General features: G+C 38.2%; 1 protein-coding gene across 4 annotated transcripts in view; it reads right to left on the reverse strand.

Annotated features, from left to right (window-relative positions):
- The window catches only part of SRPK2 (SRSF protein kinase 2), a 236,880-nt gene that overhangs the window by 133,858 nt on the left and 76,575 nt on the right, over window positions 1–26,447 (reverse strand). The window contains exon 2 of one of the 4 annotated variants that reach the window (XM_065938559.1): window positions 10,664–10,727. The exons of the other annotated variants lie outside the window; for them this stretch is intronic. Within the exon in view, the coding sequence (XP_065794631.1) occupies window positions 10,664–10,701 (38 nt within the window). The 5' untranslated portion in view covers window positions 10,702–10,727. The remainder of the gene's footprint in view (window positions 1–10,663; window positions 10,728–26,447) is intronic. 4 annotated transcript variants of the gene reach the window in all.

A 26,447-nucleotide genomic window follows, 5' to 3' on the forward strand; every position in this document is an offset into this window, starting at 1 on the left:
CAAAGCATACTCCTTACCCTTACTCCTCCCAAAAGATTCAAATTCCACCAAGAAAAGTGCATTTTGTCCACGGGAAGATCTTGAATGAAAAGATGATTAAAATTTGCAATTGTCAGTGAACACTTACCGCACATCCACAAGGCCCTGGTTTAACAAGGAAGGTTAGAGAATCTTAATTCCTATACATTTTTTAAAAAATAAAGAGAGAAAAACCAACCATCTGTGTTGAAAGTTACCTGTCTGGAGCAAGAAGCTTGAATCATTTAACTTCCTGAAATCTCTTACAAAGTTAAGATTCATTAGCCATGAATACTAAGTACACTCAAGCAATTTAACAAATGCCTAAGTGAATACAACAATCTACTGAGTTGTGTATCCTGTTAAAGTTGATCATACAAACTTCACTATCACTCACAAACACCCGAAGAAACAGCAAAGGTACCACAACAATATTTGATTTTATAGGAAGGAAGAGACAAGGAGCAAAGAGACTAGTAAGTCGACACTGTCTAGTATATTGCCTAAAGTCATCTCTAAAACACTCAAAAAGAGACTAATACAAAAATCCCAAATGAGGGTGTAAGCAAAAAAGTTTGTCATAACATAAGAAAAACTGCATATGTTAAGTGTAAAAAGTTAATTCCTAAATAATTTGTCAGTATGACACTGGTTTTTCTTGTTGGTGATGTTATTAACATACATCTGCTTGAATTTTATAGACATACATTATGCTGAAACAAAAAGTTAACCTTAAAAACAATAATAATAACCAACCTTTAATGACAAAAGCACAGTACTTTGTTTTCTTTTTAATCTGAATATTCTAAAATGAGTAAGTGTTATCTTCTGAGATACATGGGAAAGATTGTTAGATAATAATCATCATAAATAAGGAAAGGCTTGATTCTCCTGCATAAATTAGTATATTTTTCTTTATAGGTAATAAGAGCAATGTTACATTTTTTCCTTTAGTTTGCCTGTTAGAAAACATAAGGCCAAATCTGTTAGTCACCTTCAGAAGCCGCACAGCAAAACACCACATATCTGCGTGTGTATCTGAATCTCCTCCCTCGTAACTTTCTACCCTGACATGTATTTTCTCTGACCCTTTTCTATTGCACTGTAGGTATTATTCTGCATGCATGCGTGCTAAGTTGCTTCAGCTGTGGCTGACTCTTTGCGACCCTATGGACTGTCACACGCCAGGAGTCCTGTAAGACCCTCTCTGTCCATGGGATTCTCCAGGCAAGAATATTGGAGTGGGTTGCCTTTTCCTCCTCCAGAGGATCTTCCCAATCCAGGGATCAAACACCTTCTCTTATGTTTAACTAGCTTTAAAATCTTTTTTGTGGGGAGAGATGGAAGCAAAGAGGAAAAAGGAGGAAAGGGGGAAAGGATGAAGTGGCAGTCATTCAAACAGAACAGTGTTCTACCTCTGTAATTTTCAGATTACTTATTAAAGTTTAAGTTCCATCTGAGAAATACATCTCTTTTGGAGGTCATTTCTATTCTGTAACAGTTGGTATCTCACGGAATTTGAGGTATCTTAGCATGTGGTTCGGAGTAGGCAACGGCAACCCACTCCAGTACTCTTGCCTGGAGAATCCCGTGGACAGAGGAGCCTGGTAGGTTGCAGTTCATGGGGTCGCGAAGAGTCGGACACGACTGAGCGACTTCACTTTCACTTTTCACTTTCATGCATTGGAGAAGGAAATGGCAACCCACTCCAGTGCTCTTGCCTGGAGAATCCCAGGGACGGGGGAGCCTGGTGGGCTGCCATCTATGGGGTCGCACAGAGTCGGACACGACTGAAGTGACTTAGCAGCAGCAGCAGCAGCATGTGGTTATTAGAGGAGAGGTCATCAGTATTTCTGCATATTTGAAATGTCAAGAAAACCTATAAATACATCCCTTAACAAGACAATTGTTTGACTTATATTCTATAGATAATGCTTAGTACTCATATGATTTGAAATTCCTTGAAAATAAATCTGCACAGGTCTGTGGCTCACAAATTGTAAATCCATGTGCTACAGTATAGTAGAAACAAATGTTTACCATGAACTGAATTTAGAAAACAGATACTCTTTCTTAAAAAAAAAAAAAGAAAAAAAGAAAACAGATACTCTTTCTTAAAAAAAAAAAGACTGGTACAAGTTTCTGCTTTGTTTTGTTTTCTAATCTGCACTCTCAATTAAAATAAGAGACATCTTACATGAAAACCAAATTTTCAACTTTTCCTGAAAATCACAGAAACTCACACAACTTGGTCTGTATTTCAACATGGCAGCAATCAGCAACAGCTGATCAGTGCCATCTCTTTAGATGAGGTTGTGGTTGCCAATTTGCTAAAGTCCCCACCAGGCCCTCATAGCTCCTTTACAATGGCCTTCAGTAAACAATTGTGTTTGCAACTCCTCACCACAGCTATAGTCTTACTATACATTCCCCCAAAATGCAATTATTAGTTATTTATAATCCTTTCAAAAAGTGCTAATGGCCTCCCACCATAGAGTCATTCATGATGCAGAAACTCAGCACTGCAGACCCAACAACCAGGGTATGTCAAGGGTAAGCCACCCACCAAAATCTCTTCTGCTTTTGTGTTGCCATTGCTGCTCCCTGGTCTCCCAATAACTGACTGGCTAGCACATGGCAGCTGCTGATACATGTTGGCTGGATGATCTTATGATGATGATGATGTTGCTCAGTTGCTCAGTCGTGTCCAACTCTCTGTGACCCCATGCACTGCAGCACCTCAGGTTTCGCTGTTCTTCAATATCTCCTGGAGTTTGCTCAAACTCAGGTTCATTGAGTCAATGATGCCATCCAACCACCTCATCCTCTGTTGCCCACTTCTCCTCCTGCCCTCAATCGTTCCCAGCATCAGGTTCTTTTCCAAAAACTGAGAATGGGTGCGTGACAAATGTAATCTATACCAAAGTTAGTCTTAATTTCTTCCAACTACTGGTACATTAATTTCTGCCTTAAAAAATCTGCAATATAACTGCTTAGAGTTATTATTATTATTATTATTTCATTGCAGCTCACATTAGTTCAAAACTTCCCTGAACTACCATTTGGGGGGAGGGATTCCCAAAGTGAACAGGAAGGGCCACTGCTGGTAATAAAATGATCTGAGATGACACTTAGGACTAGCTATTGAACCACATACTGAGAAAAGGATCCCTTTCCCAAGGTTCTTTAAATCTATCAGAATATATCAAAGAGCAAGCCTCACTTTGGTACTCACACATATTTAAGCTCTTTTATGACACTGGCCAATTTAATTTCCCTTGTAAACAGAAAGAGCATATGGCTCAGGCCTGAAGCCTTTATCAGACAACAGAATCTAGACAGAATTTAATAGCAACTGTTTTTAAAGGCAATTGATACTGGTTCTCCCATTCTGGGAGGGGCACAAAGATTCCCTTTTAAAGAAAATTAGCATTTAAAAAGGATTATAAAATTTTGTGTTTTTATGTTATGTATTTTATCACTGTTAACCATAAAAAAAAAAAAGACGTTAACAGCAGAAGATGAAGTGTAAACCATGACAAAAAGCACCAAGGTGATAGTTGAAATACTAACATTTGGAAATAAAAGGCTATATGGCTTGATGTTGCCAGTAAGAACCAAGATGGAACTTGTTCAGATTTACTTTAATTTCTATTTTGCATTAAAACAAATTGAAATATATATAATAATAAATTGTATTTTTTTGGTGATAGAAAAAGCTAAGATTTGTAACCCTGACATTAATAGTTAAATTAGCTTAGGGCAAGGCAACCCACTGCAGTATTCTTGCCTGGAGAATCCCATGGACAGAGAAGCCTGGCGGACTACAGTCCATGGGGTTGCAAAGAGTTGGACATGACTGAAGCAACTTAACACATACACATATACTTGATCATATGATTATATATATATATATATATATAATTGACTTAATCTATGCCAATACCATAGAAGTTGGTATCTCCGTACATCAAAAAAAAAAAAACCTTCGCACAAAGTTCATAATTTATAAGCTGAAAATAATGACATAAAACATATTTTGTGATGAGAGCACTTTTGCATTTGAGATTGTAAGTTGGGGCTAATAGTAAGTAAACCAAATGTCACTGATATTCCCAGCTGACAAACAGCAGCTGTGACAAATGCTACAAAGGAAAGATGCATGGTTCTGTAATGGCTTATAATAGGCATAATTTGACCGAGACAGGGCTTCCTTGAGATGAGAGGGTTAGGAGGTGCAAAATAGCAAGGCAGGAGGAGGAACATGTCCAAAGTGGAGGAATTGGAGGCTAGGCTGCAGTGTACCAGTGTTCAATGGCCCAGGTATGGAGTTCATCTTTAGGCCAAGAACAACAAGAAGACAGCAGAAGAGTCTGTAAAGTGGAGTTACCTACCTGAGCAGATCTGCATTCTGGAAGGTCTGAAAAGGCTGTAATATGGCAACCCTCTAAAGAGGCATCAGAATACAGAATCAAAGTTTAAATAGGTAATAAACTAACAAAATAATTTAGGAACAACTACACGTAGACCAAAACATATCAAAAATGTCATAATTTCTTCATCAGACCTATGGGGCCTACCTCCATCAAGGGCTTTAAAGTAGCAAGGACTGGAACTCTAGTGAGGGGTTCTCAGGGCTGGGGTGGCTGAGTGTCAACAAGTGTGGGGCTCTGGTCACTTTCCTGCTTCCCTGATCACACTTTTCTTTTTTTATGTTTTGCATGAAAGGTTTCTAATAAGGTTCAGCTGAAAGAATAATTTTGCTACTGAAACCAAATCTGAAAACTGATGTTAACACCTATGGTCTCTAACACCCAGGTAAAAGACTACAAGTCATGAGTGGGAGAGCAGCACCTCAGATGGCTACATCCTCTGGTTCTTGTTTGGTCTAAACTTATTCTGATCTTCCTAAACATCTTTGCTGGTGGTTTAGCTGCTCAGTCATGTCTGACTCTTTGCGACCCCATGGACTGTAGTCCACCAGGCTCCTCTATCAATGGGATTTTCCAGGCAAGAATACTGAAGTGGGTGGCCATTTCCTTCTCCAGAGAATCTTCCCAACCTAGGGATCAAACCCAGGTCTCCTACATTACAGTCAGATTCTTTACCAACTGAGCCACCTTAGGAACTCAGAAATAGTCCCCTATCTGCTTCTAGTCCTCTTCAAAAAGGTTCAAACTCTAGGTCATCCTGGCACATCCACCAGAATGCTAAAAGAAATAGGAAGTAAGGAGAGAAAGGGGAAGGGAAGTGAAGAGAGAAAGAATATACAGAAGCCAGCTGGCAAAGACCTGGAGCACAGCTGGTGGGAGTGCAGACTGGCACATTTGCTTTGGAAAGTTGGCAATATCCACCAAAGCTCAGCAACTGCACTCCTAGGAACACACGCAACAGCAAAGCGATGCACAGGTTCATTCACCAAAAGACACGTATACAAACGCTCAGAGCAGCACCACTTCTAATAGCCACCAACTGCAAACATTCCACAAGCTCATCAATAGCAGAACAGATTATTTATCTACTGTTAAGTATATTCATATGGTAAATACTGTACAGCAATGAGACTGCATCAACGACAACTACACAGGAAAACACAGATGAACCTCACACAGGTAACACTGGGAGAAGACAGACCAAGAGTACACAGAGAGTGTGTGTGTGTATATATACCTACATATATTACTCAAAAAGAGATAAAACAGCTGACTAGTCATGTACAGAAACAATTTCAACTTCTACCTTAATATTAAAGCCCAAAATTAATCACAGACTTAAATATTAAGAGCTGAAAACTTCTATATGCAAATCTAGAAGAAAACCTTAGTGACCATGGACTTGGCCAAGATTTAGATACAACACATAAACTACACACGAAAGAAAAAAAATCAAACTGAATTTTCTAACAATCTGTGATCTACATACTTTCCCATACACAACTACAGTTTAAATATTACTAAATAATAAATAAAGGCAGAAGAAAGCATAAAGACAGAATAGATGAAAGACAACCCAGTAAGCCACACAGTTATCTCAACACTCAAGAAAAATGTCTCAAATGCTTCTATCCTGCATATACAAAAACAAGCCAAGAATGTCAGAGTGACAGGTGGAAAGCGGAAAAATAGTGATCATTGAGGCCCATCTATCCTTTGTATTGGAATGGGGAGGGGATAGGTTCAATGAAGAGAGAATCTTATAAAATTTGGCTCTCCTCTCACAACTACTTCACCACAGCAACATGGAGAAAATTAAACTCAACATCAGAGCAAATAAAAGACCCCTTGATCCTGGATCATTTTCCGCTAAACATCCTTTACTTTCTTCTCTCTTCATATGGTGAGATTCTTATTTATTCTTTCCCTTCCATTCTCCCGATTCTTCCAGACTTCTCTTTTTGCCTTCTGCAACCACGCGTTATTATCATATGCCCTTTTTCTCTTCACTGAATAGGCTCCAAAGTAAGAAAAGGAACTAAAATATATACACAAAAATAGCACAGATTCGCAACTTCCCTGGTGGCCCAGTGCTTTAGACTCCACACTCCCAATGCAGCAGAGGTACGGGTCCCATCCCTGGTTGGGGAATTAAGATCCCACATGCCACACAGCACAGGTTCTTTATGTATTTCAAATGCCCTTATACGAATGGAGGGGCAGCACACCAATCCCATCACCTCTTATCAACTCCGTCTACATAGCACTGGTAGAATATAGGCCACAGCATAATTGTTTTTAAGATACTCTCTCCCTCTTCCTTTCTCTCTTCTTTAAAAGGTAGCTAGCAATTTGCCAAATATGTGCTAGCTTTGTGGGATGCTAAAGATCTAGGATACTATTTATCTATTCCAATATAAAGACCCCTTTGACAGCAAAAAAAGAAAAATAAGAAACACACGCACAACAAGAAATGGTTCTTTTAGTATCCAAATATTTCCTTCTCAGGAAGGATACTGGGCACTGATATTTCCATTTCCTACAAGGCACTGATACTCCTTTAATTTCTGAGTGTCTGTGAACCTTATTAATCACATCATTCATTCACATTTTATAACAGCAGATGTGGGCAATGTTTACGGCAAATGCGGATTCTCAGCTTCTCAAGTCCCTTATCTCTTACCTCCTCAACTCTTCCTGAACTCAGCCTAGACGGACGGGGGATCACAGCTCTCAGCACTCTGGGCTCAACTCTTCTGTGTTAAGTATGGTCTGAATTTGTTCATGAGCCCACTGAAGACGCAGTAATAGAGTTTGAAAAAATCTGTAGCAGAGCAAAGTGCTTTCTGTTCACTCAGGACCCTTCTGGGAATGATTTATCAGAGTCCTTCCAACAGCACCCCACTCCCTCACACACACTTTCTCCTCACTTAGAACTAGTATCTGAAAATGTTTAATAAATGATCTAAAAATGTTGAATAAATGATCATTATATTTTTTCCTAGGTATTATCATTACCATCCGCTTCTTCCCCACCAACTGTAACCCCATAAATTTCCACTTCCCTGGAGTGTTCTAGCTAGGAAAAGGCAAGAAGAAGCAAATATCTGAAAACTTAACTTTTGCATAAAATAAATATGCATGGCTTTTTTTTTTTAAACAGTAAGTAGCAGTAGATGAAGAAGCAAAATTGTGCCTAACCCTTGTCTCTATCATATTTAAGCTGAATACAACTCATGTATTCAACAGTAGCTCAATTAAAAGAGAAATACTCAGTGTATGGTTTATTCCTAAAATCTGTGTAAGGGCACTCTTGCCACATGTATGTGTTCCTTTTAACTGGCAACAATTAGGATCATTTGGTTTTTTATTCATTCAATAGTGTTCTCCATCCTTAATTTTGAAAATAGGTACGCTAACATTTTTTTTCTCTCTCTCCAAAATATAAAACCAAAAAATAAATTGTAACTTTTGTCACCCAACTGGTTTTTGTCCTATGAGTCAGCCATTCTGAAAAGAAGTGCTCCTCCAACTAATTAAAAAAAAAAGAAAGAAAGAAAGAAAAGAAGTGCTCCACACCTCCCTGGCCAAATGACATTGGATGGATCCCCCTCATTCTGTTTAAGGTGTTAAAAATAAATAAATAAATTTCAAGGTGTATTGAGATCTGTTAAGATTATCAGGAACGTGATCACATCACTGTTTGTATACCTATTGTATTTTGTACTTAAAAACATCATTCCTCCACTTGATTCTCCCAAACATTCAAAGAGCATGCTACACTGCAGACAGTAAACAAAAACCAATTGTAACAAAAGATAACTGGGTTTTTACAATTAGCTTCTCCTCTCTTTAGAGAAAGACAAGTTTCTTCATTCTTTTTTAACCAGTAAATACATGGAAGCTTCTCCTCTTTTTACAGGAAAACATGGTTTCTTCATTCTTTTTTTAACTAATAAATACATGGAAATACTGACCAGAGGTAAATTCCAAATATCTTTAAGACTCATGCCATGCTTCAGATAACTAATTTAAAATACAACAGTCAAAGATGTTAAAAATTTAGGTGATTAGAGAACAAGGAATTGCAGAGTATAGTGGCAAGGCTACATGATCCTAAATTAAATTTTTAGACTGAATATAGTATAATTAGGCTGTAATTTTTTTTAAATTTCAGATTCTTGGTTTTCAAATTCTTTCAGATAAATTAAAAAAGCAAACGAATGAATATCATTGTATAATTTTTTAAATTGGGGAGGAAGAGCAATTTCTATTTTTAATATGCCTAAATTAGTAAAACAACTTCTATGTTGGCAAAGTGTTGGCTGATCCATAAACTACATTAATACCCATTAGGTCAGCATATCACAATTGCTAAATATATGTGTGAACAACCCCAAAAGAATAATAAAGCAAGCATGCTCTGGTAAAAATGGGTATAAAGTTGTCATAAGCACAGTGGCTGATTTCTAAACTTTAAAATCATGTCCGCATTCATCCTTCCTTTTATCAGATTTAACCACAAGACCTTAGGTGAGACAGTAATAATAATTTTAAAATAAATAAATGTCATCACCAAAATATTTTAGAATATTTCCTTATAAGAGTATATTTTAACCATAAAAGCCTCACCCATTCCAAACTTGTTTCTGGGTAATACTCATCCATTCTGTTCAACCTTCAATTTCTCAATAGAGAAAACATGATACTCAGAAAGCCAACATAATTACTGTTGTCATGCCATTAAGAATGCTCTTCCTAGTAACAAAACTCTAACATTACAGTTGGCACCCAGTCCGTTCACCATTTACACCACCATCCTCTCCCCTTCCCATCACCACCATTTTACTGGCAGAATATTCACAAGGCTGAAGATTGTTTTTATCTCAGCAAAAAAGAACGCTTAAAATGGGATAGCTAAGCACAAACGAGAAGTTAGAAGCTACATAAAAATAAACACAAATGTGTCTAAATTTTTCTATTTTCAACCTCTAAAGAAAGCAGTAATATTTTCCTTATTTTATAATTCCCTAAATTAAAGCCAGAGGCCTTTCACCCAATTATACTAATAAATCAATTTAATGTCATCATTTTGCCATCAGATCATGTCCTCCATATACTAGTGAACTATAATTAAATTCATTTTACCATGCTGGGTTCTTCACCTATTTTCTTTCTGGTGTTTTTCCTACATCATTCTTTAACTAGCAAATTATTTCTCCATAATATCTTCTTAAATATTAAATGTGAACAAAAAGACAACCCTGAAGAGTAACCAGGGAAGAGATAAATCAACACATCTTAAATATAAAAATATCAACATTAGGTATAAACTATTAGATAACCAACAGAAAAGTAAGTGCCAACTGTATGCCCAAGAACTTCAATTTAAAATATTTTGTAGTATAAACCATTTTGGTAAAGAGAAGTGGACACACATTTACATATAAAAAATAGGCAACTATAGTCTCATTTCTCACTTGAGAGAAATGTATGCTAATTCTATTTATTAAGTTAAACAGACATTTTATGGAAATATCTCCTTACAGGTATAATCATTTGATTGACAGATAAAATAATCGCTTTAAAAATACTTCTGAGTCATTTTGTCCTTACCTGCAGGCATGAACCATTACTGCATGCAGTGACTGTTCCATTTCCTAGCACAGACTTGAAGAAGCATCATATCTCTCTTTCAGAATGTGACTAATATGTGGGTTTGCAATTCCTAAGCTATTTACAAATGGCACTCCCTTTCCACACATGAAAATATTTATTACAACCAAAAGCTAAGTATTTTTAACCTAGACCTTACAAATAATATTGGAAATTTTGTGCAGCAACAACCCCAAAATATAGGAAGAAAACCTAGTACTATTTCCTTAAGGAAAGCAAGATTTTTGTTTATTTTCTAGCTAAGTAAATTATCTTTTAAAGCCTCTAACAGCTGTCACACAAGCCAGCACTCTGCTGTGTTATGGTGTGCATGCTGCAGCTGATTAGGCTTCACTATTTAAAAAAAAAAAAAAAAATCAATTACCCTTTTTGTAAAAGCAGAACAGCTTACCCAAATACACATCTTCAAAACAGCACAATGACCAGCATGCAGTACAATACGTTATATAGCAAACTTGACAAGAAAACAATATGCCCTGATTTGTTTCTTAGCAATGCTACACCATTAATTGTTCATGCAAGAGATGGAGCTGTACCTTTCTGAAGAGGACGACTTCTCAGAGTTAACTGACATCAGCAGCTCAATCTTCTGCTTGATTTCTGGAAAAATCAGAAAATATTCACAACCAAGATTGCCTGCCCTTGCTTTCAAGCCTTATATCAAGAGATTTTTCTTCTCTAATTTCTTTTGTTCAGAATGAGGCCACAAGATTCGCAGTACTTCTGTCAGGACTGGGATTCAATGGTGCTATAAAGGGAAAAAGCTCCAGAGGCATCAGGCCTTGCTAAACTATGCACATGACTGTTTATGAAAGCAGGAAGTACCATTTCTGCCAAGCAGAGGGGTGTTTTCTTTTTTAAGGTAGAACTAGCATGGCTCTCCAAGATGATTTTAAATGCGGCAAATTAAAATACAAACTAAAAATGCTTACAACTGGATTCAATTTACTAGATAATTTGAGAAGCTGGGATAATAAAGTTACAGACTATAATGAACAGATAGGCAACCCTTGGCTACTTCTATTTCACCAGCCCTGAAAAATATGGCTCAGTGAATCATTTTTGTCACTTAAGAATGAAATATCAAACCAGAACCCAAATTTTTAGATTAAAAATATTTTCATCTTTGTTAAAATTTATTGATTGTCTTTTAATTAAAGATACATTTAGGACCTACTCCCTAACTCCTTTAGAAAAACACTTCTGTTTTACACCTTAATTTCCCCTCCTCCTTTGCAGTAGAGCACAAGTGAACAGCAACACCCTGTTACCGAGCAGATAATATACTTGTCCTTTTAGGAGAGGACTGACAATGCTCTCTGCAACAGAAATGTAAGCACCAATTCAATTTAATTAAAAGATCATTGCTCATATTGATTTGGAAAAATAGATCACAGACTAAAAGGGAAAGTGAGATAAAAATAAAAGAGGAAAAAGGGGGAAACCTAACACATTTCCTTTAAAATACTAACCACTAACCCAAGAACAGAATTTTATGTGAAAAAAAAAATTGACATGGTCCTATTACCCAGACTATTTCATATATGTAAAGCTGATTTCCTATTTGTAAATGTTTTCCTATTCAAAATCTTAAAAATTCACATATCAAACATAAAACACAGTGCCACTGAAATCTACAGGCAGTCATAAAATTTCAAAGTAGACCTCAATAGTTTTCAGATTTTTTTAAAGGGTAAAATGATTTTTTTCTTTTTAAGAACCTTAATTCTAGAAATACAAGGACTATGAGACATAAAGGAAAAAGGAAAATAAATAGTTACATAAAATACAATGGATTTGTACAGAAATACCCTCTCAATGCTGCTAAAATAGTTTTTCCACATTGTTGAAGCTAACAGCTTCATCCAGTGGGCATTACAAAGCTGGCATGAATATCTGATGATCGCACAGGATCTACCGCAGGCTACAGCCAGACCACCACTGGGGACAGCACACAGCGCAGCGGTAAAACCGAAGATGACAACGAAGCTCACCTTGAGGATTCTTACGTGGGTTACAGAGCCTGGCACCTGGGGCCATAGTGAACGCTCAGCAACGCCCCATTTAAAAAGACATCTAAGACTCAGGCTCCAGGCTCCGCCGCCAAGCAGCCTTGGATTTGAAAGCGGACTCCTCTGTCATTTTCAATAGCGATACGACCTTGGGGAAATTACTTAAAACTCTCTAAGCCTCTATCTCCTCTTCTATAAAATGGGGTAATAATTTTATGTGAAGCGTTATTGTGAGGATTTAATGACAAAGCTCATGAAAGGCAAACAGTGTTGTGCTTGGCACAAAGTAATAAGCCCTTTCTGCCCATTGCTATTTACTAGGCAGTGCCCAGAAAAGGATGGGATCCAAATAAATATTTGCCGAATAACATAATGAGGTAGACTAGGCCTGTCCCACTTTAAAGAGCTTTTCTATAATTTTAATCCACCTTCTCTTTCTTATTGCCAACCATAATATACATCTTTCTATCACCGCAGTACTATTATATGTGGAAATTAAATTTTAATCTGTATCTCTGCCTTCCTATATATCTAGAGAATTATTCTCAGTTTAACAACTAGCCATTTCAGGAATGAGATGACACTTGCATTTTTTGTTGTAGCAGTTTTTCATTCCACAAAGACAGAAAGTTCACACTTCAGTGTATCTATATAATATCTGTGCACTTAAGCTCAAAGTCCCTGAGATTAAACTGCATAGCTCTAAGGAAGTATATACTCATCTTACACATGCATTAGAAAAGTCAAAGCTCTAAACCAGTTTCTGGCTGGTGATTTTGGAAGCTACAAATCAAAAAAGTTTCAAGTAATTCATGAGAACGCTTCCAAAATAATTTTCACATTTTCTTCAAACCTTCAGATTTGTTTATAGCTCCAGAAGGACTGAAAGGTTCCGGAATGTTCGCAAATACCACGATAACATTGTATCCACTGAAAGCCACGCATTCCATCTACACTCCTATCTAATCCTTATCAATACCATTCTTGGGTCTGACTACTCCCTATGTTCATTCCACCACAATATCCGACACAGTCCTAGGGGCTTTGATGCTCATGTCAGTATGATTTCAAATACTCTTGGCTAAGTTCCATGGCCTTTGGCCTCCCCAAGGGTCCTGAACCCTGATCACTTGAGTCATTTACCACCATGGCCACACACAGGACACTTTCTCACTTGTACTGCAAATCTGTCCCCCAAATCAGTTGTTTTTCTATATCCATACTGGATATTTCACAGTATCCAAGACCCTACACTTTACTTTTCTGCAATTAATTCCACCAATCTTTTTCTTTACAAACTTTCCTCACACCAAAAAATTTTAAATTGTCATCCAATTTTCTCTACGTTTTCTAATTTCATTCTTATATGTACATCTTGGACTCCTTCTAGAATTTGCTTTGGTTTAAGAATTGATATAGAGATCTGGTCTGTTTTTATAAGTTCACATTTTGAAATCTTACACCCAGCCCATCCCCTCAATTTTAAATTACTCTCTTTTCCATCCCTCCTTGGTACTTCCAAAGCAGCAGTCTTACAACCTTGCAAACACATATTTATTGAACCATCCACATTCAGGCCAAAGAAGGCCACATTTGCTTATTTCACAAAGAATTAAGCAAGTAGGACCTGGAAGTGTGAATAAATTATTTAAAATTATAATTAAGTTGATTTTTTTTTAAGTCACAACTTTGTTTTAATTTCTAAGCAACATTATAGAACAATGCAAGCTTTGTTTTCAGTGCTTTTGGGTTCTTATGATTCTCCTCTGTGTTCTTTGCTGGATGGTTTTTTCACCTGGACCTCAAATGGTGGTGATTCCACTCACTGACTCTTCTATCTACACCCCTGACATCCATAACATGGATAACCATCAGGGCACTGATGATGACCAGATCTGAATTTCTAGCCCAATACTCTCTCCTGCACCCTAGAACTATGTATCTTTCCAGGCCTACTTGGCATTTTCACATGGATGATCCCTGGTTTGCCGTGAATGCAATGTCTACAACTAACCTCACTGGGAATTCCCTGGTGGTTCAGTGGTTAGGAATCAGAGCTTTCACTGCCAGGGCCTGGGTTCAATTCAGTCAACGAACTAAGACCCCAAAGACGTGCAGTGCGGCCAGCAACAACAACAAGACAAATCTAACTTAACCAATCTAACGTGTCCTGTTACAGTCTTCATCTCAGTGAGCAGCAGCATCATAGCCCCACTAAGACAGACATTTTTGACAGATTCCAAACTAGTACCCATGTTTCATTTGGGATATTACTGCCACCATTCTCCTCATATATATTATATGCATATATATATTTATATTTATATGTGTGTATACACACATGCACACACACACACACATACACATATATGTAATGCTCCAGAATATTGATCTCTACTCTGTGATTCTCCAAAGACCATGTTTTCTCATACCACCAAGTCTTCTCTTACACACTTTCCTCTCCCTAGAATGCCACTGTTCACTCCATTAAATGCCCAACTCACTCTTTCTTTTTTTGGCCATGCTGCAGAGCATGTGGGATCTTAGTTCCCTAACCAGGGATTGAACCTTTGCCCTCTGCATGGAAGCTCAATCTTAACCACTAAACCACCAGGGAAGCCCCCCAACTCACTTTTCTCATCTCAGCCCAAACATTACCTCTTCCCTGACATCTTCCCAGACAAAATACAGTTTGTCTCCTTTGCCCCCTACATATCACATGTACCTGCATTACAGAATTACTAAAATACATACATTGTGTCACTCTCTATGAGACCACAGCTTCCTTAGAAATAAAGACCTGAATTTCCACTTCAATTCACACTTACTTGTTGACACTCTCATAGTATTCTTAAGCAGTTCTACTCAAGTTAAAGTTATAATATAGTTAATTTCCTAGTCCTAGTTCTTAAATAAATATTTCCAGATAAAATTACTCAGAGATTCAAGCAACCAGAATTTAGTAGAGCTAGGAGAGTCTGCAGAGATCATCATACCACTGAACCACAGAAGTCTACAAAGAAGAATCTGAGGAGAGAAAAGATAAACAACTGGTAACAATAACATTCTTCATCTTCTCCAAAGGATTACTGTCTCTGAGACCTACCGCTAATTTCCAAGGACCTAGCAACCCAAGCAGAATATTCCAGCCTTCTAAATCAACTTCTCAAATGTGATTTTCTCATGACTGCATGTGTGCTAAGTCACTTTGGTCATATCTGACTCTGCCACCCCATGGACTGTAGCCCACCAGGCTCCTCTGTCCCTGGGATTCTCCAGGCCAGAATACTGGAATGGGTTGCCTTGCCCTCCTCCAGGAGATCTTCCCCACCCAGGGGTCTTCCCCACCCACGTCTCTTACATCTTCTGCACTGCAGGCAAATTCTTAACCCCATTAGGGGAGACAATTTTCTCATACATCCGATAAATTAAAATCATCACGGCTGGTCAACTTTCCTGAGTAAAACTGGTTGGTCTGTGACATCATACTCTTCTTATTCATGATTGTATATATATAACAAAGAAGAAAAATCAATTCACTGAGACTTTGCCCACTCATTCTCTTCTATCCAACTTACAGACCTGCTTTATGATCTCTGTTTATTCTTATTACACTGACACTTTAAAACATACTCAAACTTCTTGTAAAGATGAATAGTTCCACTCTTCAGCTAATGGTCTACTATCTCTAATACTTCATTTTCCATTCAATACCATGAGTGTGAAGAGTCATGAACAATTAGGGTCCAGAGACGAACCAATTCCTAAGATCGCGGACAAGGAATGTTGGTGACTGTAAGTACTACTGAAACCAAGTACAGTAAAGGAGGTGCTTCAAAGATTCAGACCCTAAGAGAAATAGGGCAGTCCTGAATCCACCTAGAATTTTAAGAGCAACAGCAGCAAGAGTAACACAGGGTTGTAATGGAGACAATCCACTACCGTGTCCTTTAAGATCACTCAGCACCAAGCATGAGCTCAGACAGGACCCTTACTCTTATGACATAGAAATTAAATAAGACATCGCAATGGACAGACAGTTCTACCTAAACTCTAGGGCCGTCATCCTTTTAACACAGGTGTTCTTCCAACAGATTTACTAAATTTCCTCTCACTTGTCAAGTTTGGAGACTTTCAGGCTACAAGAAACAGGTATGTGCTCAGGTTACTTCAGGTGATAGGATAATACAGCAAGAATAAATCTAGAAGAAGAAAAAGCCTCAGTATGTCTTAGAATCTTGTTCAGAAAACAGGACAGCTCTTGAAACCCAGTTACGACACCAAGTGTTCAAGGGGACTGTTCTCCATCTTAAGGCTTCCCACTCTGGCGGTCAACACCTCTGACCCTACTTCTGTTTCTCTTTACTACCAATTAACTGCTTCTCCTCTCTACTTCACATGTTTGCAGATTCCACTGCCTTGGGATGCACACTTAAAGCGTTCTCTCGGTGTCTCCAACTTAAGCGAGTATCTTTTGTTTAAGTCCACAAGAGGGTTCGGCAGACACTTTTCTGGCTCAGGTGTCAATCCCTGATATTACCACCTAAGACCAAGTCCCAAGGTCTTGACTGAAAATTCAGGAGACTGACACAAAAGAGACTCTTCTCAAAGGAGCTGGGAGTAAAGCAACCTCTCTGAGCCATCCAGGAAGGTCCATCAAATATTAACTGCCCAACATCTGAAAGATCAGTCTAACCTAAGAAGGAGTCTCTATTACTCCAGGCTTCTCTGTGATTAGAATGCACAAAACAGCAAAAAGTGTGCAAGCAGAAATAACTATTAGGGCTTCCTTGTCGGTCCAGTGGTTAAGAATCCACCTGGCAATGCAAGGGACACCAGTTCAATCCCTGGTCCAGGAGGATCGCACATGCCTGGAGCATGCGCACCACAAATACTGGGCCAAGCTCTAGAGCTGGTGTGGTTCAACTATTGCACCTGTGTGCCTAGAATCTGTGCTAGGCAACAAGAGAAACCTGAATGAGAAGCCTGCAACAAACAAGGAGAATACACAACAATGAAGACACACCACAGCCAAAAAAATAAAAACGGTTAGTAAGTAAGTAAGTGAAAGTCACACAATCGTGTCCGACTCTTTGTGACCCCATGGACTATACAGTCCGTGGAATTCTCTAGGCCAGACTACTGGAGTGGGTAGCCTTTCCCGTCTCCAATAAGTCTTTTAAAAAAAGATTAAGTGCTTACTTTGCTCTGGACTTTCATTTTATTTGAATTGTTATATAAGATGAAAGTCCAGAGCAAAGTAAACCCTGAAAGTCTGCAACAAAGGATGCAATTTTAGACAAAATTGATGGACAATACAAAAAAAAAGTTTGAACCTCAGGCAAATTCACTGACAAATGACAAAATAGAACGAGTTAAGAAAGTTAGTTATTGTTAAGAATAATCAAGGATAAGTTGATTCACTGGTGCTAAAGTCTCAAGAATGATTAATTATTTTATTATGAGAGACTACCAGGGGAAAATAAGAATACTTTTAAAAACAGTCTGCAAAAATATCCAACATCACAATTCCATTATTACTTATAAGATACCCAGTCATATTATTACAGCCATCCCCTGATAGCCACAGGATAGGGGGTGGCTGGTCCTAGGACTCCCATCCCCCCCCTCAGTTTATTTCAGTCGCTCAGTCATGTCCAACTCTGTGACCCCATGAACCGCAGCACGCCAGGCCTCCCTGTTCATCACCAACTCCCAAAGTTTACTCAAACTCATGTTCATTGAGTCATTGATGCCACCCAGCCATCTCATCCTCTGTCGTCCCCTTCTCCTCCTGCCCCCAATCCCTCCCAGCATCAGGGTCTTTTCAAATGAATCAGCTCTTCGCATCAGGCGGCCAAAGTATTGGCATTTCAGCTTCAACATCAGTCTTTCCAATGAACACCCAGGACTGATCTCTTTTAGGATGGACTGGTTGGATCTCCATGCAGTCCAAGGGACTCTCAAGAGTCTTCTCCAACATCACAGTTCAAAAGCATCAATTCTTCGGCACTCAGCTTTCTTTATAGTCCAACTCTCACATCCATACATGACCACTGGAAAAACCATAGCCTTGACTAGATAGACCTTTGTTGACAAAGTAATGTCTCTGCTTTTCAATATGCTCTCTAGGATGGAGACGGGTTTGAGTAAACTCCGGGAGCTGGTGATGGACAGGGAGGCCTGGCGTGCTGCAATTCATAGGGTCGCAAAAAGTCAGACACGAGTGAGCGACTGAACTGAACTAGGTTGGTCACAACTTTCCTTCCAAGGAGTGTCTTTTAATTTCATGGCTGCAATCACCATCTGCAGCGATTCTGGAGTCCCAAAAAATAAAGTCAGCCACTGTTTCCCCCTCTATTTGCCATGAAGTGATGGGACCGGATGCCATGATCTTAGATTTTTTTGAATGTTGAGTTTTAAGCCAACTTTTTCACTCTCCTCTTTCACTTTCATCAGGAGGCTTTTTAATTCTTCTTCACTTTCTGCCATAAGGGTGGTGTCATCTGCATATCTGAGGTTTTTGGTATTTCTCCCAGCAATCTTGATTCCAGCTTGTGCTTCTTCCAGCCCAGCGTTTCTCATGATGTACTCTGCATAGAAGTTAAATAAGCAGGGTGGCAATATACAGCCTTGAGGTACTTCTTTTCCTATTTGGAACCACTGTGTTGTTCCATGTCCAGTTCTGACTGTTGCTTCCTGATCTGCATACAGGTTTCTCAAGAGGCAGGTCAGGTGGTCTGGTATTTCCATCTCTTTCAGAATTTTCCACAGTTTACTGTGATCTACACAATCAAAGGCTTTGGCATAGTCAATAAAGCAGAAATAGATGTTTTTCTGGAACTCTCTTGCTTCTTCAATGATCCAGTGGATGTTGGCAATTTGATCTCTGGTTCCTCTGCCTTACACCCTGCTAGTAACAAAATCTATGGATGCTCAAGTCCCTTAGTTGGCCCTGAGTATCCATGGATTTGGAATCACCCTGAATCAACTATATGCTGAACACAAAATGAAAATGTTTATGCCAAAAACAATCAACACTTGATACAGTCTTCATTCTAAAACTCAGTACATATTTTTCAACTATAACTTAAAGTTTGGTTAAATAAGTGTACTTCTAAAATCTGATTTTATTTTTCAAGGTGAAGTCTCCATTTCACTCTCTTCCCTAAAAGTTAGTTTGTTGCTTATTTTTCTGGTGTAAAATTTTCTCCTGCTGTAATTCCAAAACAAGGTTACTTTATGTTCCTGAAAATGGCACAACGCCAACCAACAACAATGTGTTCACTCCAAACTCTACAATGGGGTGAGGAGGGAGTATGTGAGGGGGCAGGGAGGTCGGAAGGAACTGGAGGGGGCTGGAGGTGATTTCAGGCTGGTTAGGTTTCTGGTTTAAAACTTTCAAGGTAACTTCTGCTGCCACTTACAAGAAACTTCCCTTACTAAAGTAAATGTTTTCCCTTCAATCACTTTTAAAATTACTATTCTGAGTACAATGTATAACCTCAAAGAAATGCTACTTTAAAAGAAAAGATTTGTTTCTGATTTCCAAATCCTAGCAAGAAAAGTGGGTCAATCTCTAAAATTTGGATTCCCATTCTCACCCACCCCCTGGAAGCCATCAAACAAGAAGGCAGAGGGAAGAGACCAATGCTAAGACTATCTGTGCAGCAGGTCAAGGCCACAGATCATCCATCCTAACACTTTTGAGCACCGTTCATCACACAGTATTTGTTTCTGTTGATTTGTTATTTTTATGTTGAGGTATTTCAGAAATACAAAACTGCATTAAAGTGCGAAAACATGAATCTTTAAATAAATTCCTAATACTGTGAGCCTCACCCCCTATTAGCAATGAAATGTAATGAAACTAATCCCTGAAAACTGTCTACCAGTTTCTCACCACAGCAGAGTATCATTAATAGTTAATCTAGCCACTAAACTCTTGCCCTTGCTCTGCTGGGGAGACAGAAGAAGTACCACAAGTTCTCAGATAACTGAGATGTTTACACTCATAACTGAGATGTTTACACAGGATGAGATCTAGTGCTCTATTCACCATGATGCTAAGGTTTAAAGTTTTCTCTATTTTATAACAAGCCTAGAAAATAATTATCAACTGTATAAGAATTTTAGAAATTATATCAGAATAGTACCCAGAAAAAGGAAGTATTTTTATAATTCTAGGGCTTCTCTGATAGCTCAGTTGGTAAAGAATCCACCTGCAATGCAGGAACCCTGGTTTGATTCCTGGTTCGGGAAGATCCACTGGAGAAGGGATAGGCTACCCACTCCAGTGTTCTCGGGCTTCCCTTGTGGCTCAGCTGGTAAAAAATCTGCCTGCAATGTGGGAGACCTGGGTTCGATCCCTGGGTTGGGAAGATCCCCTGGAAAAGGGAATGGCTACCCACTCCAGTATTCTGGCCTGGAGAATTCCATGGACTATACAGTCCATGGGGTTGCAAGAGACGGACATAACTGAACAATTTTCACTTTCATCTTTTATAATTCTAACCTAAAGATAGTTTTCAATACTAGATATTAATATACAACTGAAACTACTTGGTTCTCTAAAACTGTGATTTATAATGTCCTATATTAAGACAGTTTGATTTCATTCACAATTTTGGCACATAAAGAACTGTGGGTTCACCAAAGAAGCCAAAGTCCCCTTAACTTCTTAAAAAAAAACAAATCACTATCTCAAGAAGTGACAGGATTATTGTGTAAAGCATGTTGAAATGTGTAAGAAAACAAGTCATATCAAAATATGTGAGTATAAGGAGGGATTAGTGTCCCTAACTCCTAACCAACATTAACCTTCAAACTTAGGAACTGAAATTTGTGATATAGTCCAGTTTTCCCACCCATCTACATTCCTTCAATTATCAACAGTTACTGAGTGATTTGCTACCTGAGCAAGGGGAAGAAAAAATATAACATAAAAATATGTAATGCAAATTCCTCCTCTCGGAGTTCACAGTTTAATATTTAACATTTAGCTTGAACAATCTAGTTTATTTAAGCCTCTTATGTGAATTAACTCATTTAACCCTTACAATAAATGCAGATGGTAGTACTCAATATTTTCATTTTATATGCATGGAAACTGAAGATTTGAAAGTTTTAGAAATTTGCTCAAGATGCCAGAGATAGAATAAAACATTTAGGAAAAAAAATTAACTAAGGTGAAAGACTAATACACTGAAAACTACAAAACATTGTTGAAAAAAATTGAAGACGCCAATAAACGGGAAGACAGCCTGCGTTCATGGAATGGAAGATTTACTACTGTTAAGGTGTCAATATTCCTTATATTGATTTAAAGATCCATACAATCCCTACCAAAATTCCAACTGCCGTTTTTGGAGAAATGGACAAGCTGACCCTAAAATTCATATGGAAGTGCAAATGGACCCTGAATAACCAAAACCATCTTTAAAAAAATTTAACAAAGTTGGAAGGCTCACATACGGATTTCAAAACTTACTACAAAGCTACTGTAATCAAAACAGTGGGGACCTGGCATAAAGACAGATGTACAGATCAGTGCCAAAGAATTAAGAGTCCAGAAATAAACCCTCACATTATAGTCAAGTGATTTCTGACAAGAGTGCCAAAGCCACTCAACGGGGGAAAGAACAGTCTTCTAAAGATGGTGACGGAAAACTGAATGTCCACATGTACAACAATAAAGCTCAACTCTTGCCTCACACCATAAACAAAATCTTAATCCAAACTGGATCAAAGATCTAAATATAAAGGCTCAAACTATAAAACTTTTAGAAGAAAATATAGGTGTAAATCTTGATGATTTTGGGTTAGCCTTGAGTTCCTTAAATATGATACCAAAAGCGCACGCACACACACACACACAAAAACCAGAAGAATAAATAGATGAATTGAACATAGGAATTAAAAATTTTTGTGCAAAAGATACTATCAAGAAAACAAAAGGATAATATACAGAATGATAGTCATCAGTTCAGTAGCTCAGTCATGTCTGACTCTTTGCGACCCCATGGACTGCAGCACACCAGGCTTCCCTGTCCATCACCAACTCCTGGAGCTTGCTCAAACTCATGTCCATCAACTCGGTGATGCCATCCAACCATCTCACCCTCTGTCATCCCCTTCTCCTCCTGTCTTCAATCTTTCCCAGCATCAGGGTCTTTTCCAATGAGTCAGTTTCTTCACATCAGGTGGCCAAAGTATTGGAGCTTCAGCATCAGTCCTTCCAATGAATATTGAGGGATTATTTCCTTTAGAATTGACTAGTTTTATCTTCTTGCAGTCCAAGGGACTCTCAAGAGGCTTCTCCAACACCACAGTTCAAAAGCATCAATTCTTTGGCACTCAGCTTTCTTTATGGTCCAACTCTAACATCCATACGTGACTATTGCAATAACCATAGCTTTGATGAGATGGACCTTAGTCGGCAAAGTAATGTCTCTGCTTTTTAGTATGCTGTTACGTTGGTCATAGCTTTTCTTCCAAGGAGCAAGCGTCGTTTAATTTCATGGCTGTAGTCACCATCTGCAGTGATTCTGGAGCTCAAGAAAATAAAATCTGTCACTATTTCCATTGTTTCCCCATCTATTTGCCATGAAGCTATGGGTCTATTTGCCATGAAGCTATGGGTCTATTTGCCATGAAGCTGTGGGACCATCTGCTATGATGCAATGCGACCATTTGCCATGATCTTAGTTTTTGAATGTCAAGTTTCAAGCCAGCTTTTTCACTCTCCTCTATCACCTTCATCAAGAGGCTCTTAAGTTTCTCTTCTCTTGCTGCCATAAAGGTAGAATCATCTGTGTATCTGAGGTTATTGGTATTTCTCGCAGCAATCTTGGTAACAGCCTGTGCTTCATCCAGCCCAGCATTTCTCATGATGTACTCTGCATAGAAATTTAAAAAGCAGGGTAACAATATACAGCCTTGACGTACTCCTTTCCTGATTTGGAACCAGTCTGCTATTCCATGTCCAGTTCTAACTGTTGCTTCTTGACCTGCATAGAGATTTCTCAGGAGACAGATAAGGTGCCCTGGAATTCCCATCTCTTGAAGAATTATCCAGCTTGCTGTGATCCACACAATCAAATGCTTTGGCGTAGTCAATAAAGCAGAGGCAGATGTTTTTCTGGAATTCTCTTGCTTTTTCTATGATCCAGCGTATGCTGGCAATTTGATCTCTGGTTCCTCTGCCTTTTCTAAATCCAGCTTGAACATCTGAAGTTCTTGGTTCACATACTGTTGAAGCCTAGCTTGGAGAATTTGAGCACTACTTTGCTAGCATATGAAATGAGTGCAATTGTGCGGTAGTTTGAGCATTCTTTGGCATTGCCTTTCTTTGAGATTGGAATGAAAACTGACCTTTTCCAGTCCTGTGGCCACTGCTGAATTTTCCAAATTTGCTGGTATATTGTGTGCAGCACTTTAACAGCATCATCGTTTAGGATTTGAAATAGCTCAACTGGAATTTAATCACCTCCACTAGAGCTTTGTTCACAGTGATGCATCCTAAGGCCCACTTGACTTTGCTAATGAGAAGCAAATTCTTCACAGTATGAGAGTAAATGTTGAAAAATCATGTATCTGATAAGGGTTGAGCATCCAGAATATGCAAACAACTCTTACAACTCAGCAATTAAAACCCCAACAACTCAATTTAAAATTGAGCCAAGAATTTAAATAGACATTTCTCGAAAGAGGAAATACAAATGGCTAATAGGCACATGAAAAGATGCTCATCATTATTTGTCATTAGGGAAATGCAAACCAAAACAACGACAAAATACCACTTTATTGCCACCAGGATGGCTATAATCATAAAGACAATAGCAAGTGTTAAGCAAGGATATGGAGAACTTGGAGTTTTCATGTGTTATTGATAAGACTGTAAAATGGTACTTTTGCTTTGGAAAACAATCTGGTCTTCAAAAAGGTAAACAGAGTTACCATATGACTCAAAAGTTCCACTCCTTCATGTAAACCCAAGAGGAAACATGTTCATACAACACTTGTACACAAATATCCTTAATAGTGTTATGCATAATAACCAAAAAGTGCAAACAACCCATACATCCTTTAATTGATGAATGGATAAACAAAATGTGGTATATCCATACATAAAGGGAACAAAGTACTGACCCATGCTACCTCATGGATGAATCTTGAAAACATCACAGAGTAAAACAAGTCAGACACAAAACACATATGATTATATTTACATGAAAGACCCAGAATAGGGAAATTTATAGAGGGAAAACTCTAGGGGCTGGGGGTGGGAAAATAGGGAGTATCTGCTAACACACAATGGTTTCTTTTTAGGGGGATGAAAATGTTCTGGAATTAGGTAATGAAGACGTTTTACAACGTTATAAATATGATAAATGCCTTTGAGTTGTACACTTTTAAATGGTTAGAAAGGTGATTTAAAGTAAATAATATCTCAGTCTAACAAAAAAAAAAAGAAGATCCTAGAGCCAGTGTGTGGCTGAGCCAGGATGACAACCCAGACAGTCTAGCGCCAAAAGTCTACTTCCACAGGTGTGCACCACAGCCTGCAAGCAGGAAACAAGCAGTGTGTTTGGGGAGAGCAAACAGTCAGAGAAGGCAGCTGGGCTTGGTTACTGGGGTTAGGAGAACTTTGCCAGGTGAAGAAAAGTCCACACCGAACAGGAAAATGGTACAAACAAAGCTACAGAGAACCCTAACACACTGGCCTTCTAAACTGTCTTGGTGGCTGGCAGGAGTGAAGTACGTACTGGTAAGGAAAGAAGCCAGGGATACTGGCAGTGGACTGTTCCGGGAGCATCTTCCATGCCATACAAAGAAGTCCTGGCTAAATGTAGGGTAGATACAGAACCACACAGCCAAAACCAAAATAAGACATCCAGCAGGTGAATGAGATTAAAAAACAAGTTTTTAAAATCTATGTCATGCTGAAGAAAAAATATTAAACTTCACAGAGGTACTTGTAAGACTTCTCAATTCTCCACAATTCATTTTGTCTGTATGCCCACACAGTACCCATTAAGGAACGTTGCCAATTATCACTCCTCTTGTTTGTTAACCCTAAAATTCTCACCTCAAGTTTAAGCTGTCCTTTAGTTTTATAAAAATCTTTACAGAAGTTAAGCAAGAGTAAGTGTACTTCCAAGCTCCATTGTTTTACAAAACGTTAGGAAGTACCACGAACACTTCAGTGAAACAAACTCGATTCTTGTCTTGCTGTCTGTGGGATTTCCTACCAATTATATGAACAGGAAATCTGAACTAGTTCTCCATTTAACATGCGAGAAGCAACAGACAGGATCTTAAACCTATCAAAGACACACAAAGAATCTTAGCTTTGACCTATCAAAGCATCTTTGAATCAATCCACCAGAGTACAAGAACTTCATCCTCATCATCTTCAGCTATGTATTCAACTGTTGGTTTCTGGTCACTTAGAACATTAATGCCTGAAGACTGAAACTTTAGTATTAATTGTATTTGCAATGAAAAACAACAACAATAACAACAGTTAACATTTCATACCAGCTGCAGTGCATCAGGCACTCTTCTGCTTGCTTTAGATATATAATAACTCTCTTGATAATCCCGTATCTTTGTAAAATAAATATTATCAGTATCCCATTTTACAGCAAGGGAAACTTGAGGTATAGAAAGGCTAAGTAACTCACCACAGTTCACAGAGCTAGTATGTGAACTAGCAGGAAAATACAAACCGAGGTGGCCTATGCATAGGGTCTGGGCCCTCAACCATATTAAAAAGCTAATCATGAGGCTTTCAATGGTTAACTCAAAGATCTCTCTTGGTAAATGTCACACTGCACTTGAAAATATGTGGGTTATTTTCAAATATCTTTTGATATTGATTTCTAACAGTTACATAGTGGTAAGAGAATAGACTCTGTATGATTTCAATGCCTTAAAAACCATGAAATTTTGCACCTTGTTTTATGTCCCGAGATATGTTTCAGAGTCTCCCAGTTTATAATCTGTGGGACCTTGAATAGAATTTGTATTCCATTTTTGTGTGAAAACTGTATAAATCTTAATTATGTTGAATTGGTTCATGTTGCTTTTCCGGTCTACTAGAACCTTCTACTTTTCTGTATATTCATTCTGTTAATTTTTGAGAGTTTGATATTAAAACTTCAACTAAAAACTTTATTATCTTCTACTACTATAAAATTTACCTACTTAAAAAAAAATTCTAATATATAGTGGAACTATATGTCACCTTGTTCTGTATTTTCAAAGTGTCCTGTAAATACTTTCATAATTTAAAAAAACAAAA

Source organism: Muntiacus reevesi, chromosome 6 (assembly GCF_963930625.1).
Source record: "Muntiacus reevesi chromosome 6, mMunRee1.1, whole genome shotgun sequence".
Taxonomy (NCBI): domain Eukaryota; kingdom Metazoa; phylum Chordata; class Mammalia; order Artiodactyla; family Cervidae; genus Muntiacus; species Muntiacus reevesi.